The following is a 2,434-nucleotide window of genomic DNA, read 5'->3' as shown; positions in this document are numbered from 1 at the left end:
GTGCCCTTGTGACCAAGAAGGCCAATGGATCCTGGGGGGCATTAGAAAGGGGGTGGTTAGTAGGTCAAGGGAGGTTCTCCTCCCACTCTGTTCTGCCTTGGTGAGGCCACATCTGGAATGTTGTGTCCAGTTCTGGGCCCCTCAGTTCCAGAAAGACAGGGAACTGCTGGAAAGAGCCCAGGGCAGAGCCACAGAGATGCTGGAGGGAGGGGAACATCTCCCTGCTGAGGAAAGGCTGAGGGAGCTGGGTCTGTTGGGCTTGGAGAAGAGGAGACTGAGGGGCCACCTCATCCATGGGCACAAATCTGTTCAGGGCAGTGTCAGGAGGACAGAGCCAGGCTTTGTGCAGTGATGTCCAGTGACAGGACAAGGGGCACTGGGTGCAAACTGGAGCCCAGGAGGTTCCATGGGAATCTCAGGAAGAACTTCTTTGCTGTGAGAGTGCCAGAGCCCTGGGCCAGGCTGCCCAGAGAGGCTGTGGAGTCTCCTTCTCTGGAGACATTCCAACCCCCCTGGCCACGTTCCTGTGTGATGTGCTCTGGGTGCCCCTGCTCTGGCAGGGGGGTTGGACTGGGTGATCTTTCCAGCTACGGGACCTTCAGCATCAGTGCTACTGCAGAAACAAAAGCTGTGTCGAAACAGCAAATGATGCTCCCAGCAAATGACGCTCCCAAATTGTCCCAGCAAGTGGCTGTTTTGATGGGGAGCAGGAAGCCAGCGTGAAGCAGGCCAGCTTTCCAGGGATTATTTGGCCTGACTGATGAGTTTGAGAAAAAATGCAGAGAGGCTGAAGGTGCTGCAGAGACAAATGGCTCCGCGGACGGTCCCTCTGCCTGCACAACTTCTGTGAAGGCTCCTAACCAGGAGACACAAGAACCAGAAGTGCCAGCCTGCTACAGACCTCCCTGAGGTGGACTCAAGGAAGAAACAAGCAGTCTGGGTGCTGCTGCAGTCAGTCTTGCTGGTGATGCTGCAGAAAGCCTTCCTACTGCTGTGAGGAAGGAGCTCACTTTGTTTCAAACAACTCTTCCTGTCCTTCAAGATACCTCCATGTCTAGAAACCTTTCAGACCACCAGAAAGGCGCCCAGGATGTCAGCCTTGAGGCACTGCAAAACATCTTTTAGGACAGACAACATCAGATTTTTCTCATGGCACTGGGTGCTGTTGTGCTTTGGGAGCTGTTGACTGCTTCTTCGGAGTGGGCAGTGGATGAGAGTCTCTATGAGTACCTTGACTCAGTTGATGCAGCTGACAGGTATGGCCAGCTGTGGGTTTGGAGCTCCCTGGGTGGGTCTGTAGGTGCCTGCAGCGTTGCCGTGCTGGTGGACCAGCTGGATTGCTTCCCCAGCAGCACAACCCCCCGCCTAGCTGTCCACTTCCACAGCGACGCTCTCCTGACGACCCTCTCACTGGGTGTCACTGCCTTTCTTCCCACCCACGTTCCCAAGGGAACTGAGCATGTTGGCACAACCTGCAGAGCCCTGGCCCTGCTGTGGAGCGACGGCCGCGCCATCCTGGGCTCCAGCACCACCTTCCTCAGCGGTGCCGCTGGCTCTGCCCTGCACAACGTCCTCTTCTAGCAGATGCAGGACCAAGGCAGCAGTGAGCTGTACGTGGGGCTCTCTCTGCTGAGGTTTTGCTTTATTTCTTCAAAGGGAAGTTGCTGAGGACTTTCTCCAACAGTAAAATTGTTGCAGCCAGTCTGAGCTTCCAGGCAGGACAGCTTCTGTGCTACTCCTTCCTGGGGACTGCCTGGTCAGTTCTCCTCATCCAGATGTTATCTGCCTTCAGTGAGGGTGCTTTGTGGTGGGTGGTGAAGGTGACAGTGGATGGCATAGCCACTCCAGGCATGGAGAGGGCCCTGCACTCTCTTCTCCAGGGCCTCTGCTATGGTGGAGGAGCAAGCTTGGGCAGCTTTGCAGGAGGATTTGTTGTGCAGAGCTTTGGCCTGGCAGTTCTGTACCGGGCATGCTGCGTGTGCCTGGTGCTGTGGCTCCTCTTCTTCCTCATTGTCCAATCTAAATTGCCACAGCAGAAAAAAATTAATTATTCTCGTCTCCTGGCTTCTGATTCCAGTGACATGAGTGACTCTGATGAGGAGAATGAGAAGGTCTGGCTGGTGAAAGCTATGAAGGGTGAAAGCTTTAACAGGAACTGGTCACAACAGCATGGGATCAAATGATCTGTACTTGAATGTAGGGAGTGGGTTGGTGATGTGGTGTGATGATGCCACACAGAAATGACCATTTATTCTAAAGTGCTAAATCTACACAGTGTGTATCTGTCAGGCCATATTTTTATTTTAAAAATTGAATGAGTCATTTTATTTCTGTAATTTATAGTGCTCCTGTAGTAATTTTTCCTTTTTAACTTAATGATTTTTACTCCCAAAATCATGACAAGGTATTTCAGGGATACATTTGCTAAAATGAA

At 52.7% G+C, this 2,434-nt stretch overlaps 1 protein-coding gene across 1 annotated transcript; it reads left to right on the top strand.

Moving 5' to 3' along the window:
* The first annotated feature begins 1,050 nt into the window (after positions 1-1,050).
* Positions 1,051-2,183, top strand: MFSD6L (major facilitator superfamily domain containing 6-like). Its single transcript, XM_010008257.1, is given in 2 exon segments — positions 1,051-1,624; positions 1,627-2,183. Coding segments are annotated over 2 exon segments (1,131 nt in total).
* The last annotated feature ends 251 nt before the right edge of the window (positions 2,184-2,434 follow it).

The sequence above is a fragment of the Chaetura pelagica genome, unplaced genomic scaffold (genome assembly GCF_000747805.2).
Source record: "Chaetura pelagica isolate M959 unplaced genomic scaffold, ChaPel_1.0 scaffold471, whole genome shotgun sequence".
Taxonomy (NCBI): Eukaryota; Metazoa; Chordata; class Aves; order Apodiformes; family Apodidae; genus Chaetura; species Chaetura pelagica.
This window is presented reverse-complemented; position numbering and strand designations above follow the sequence as displayed.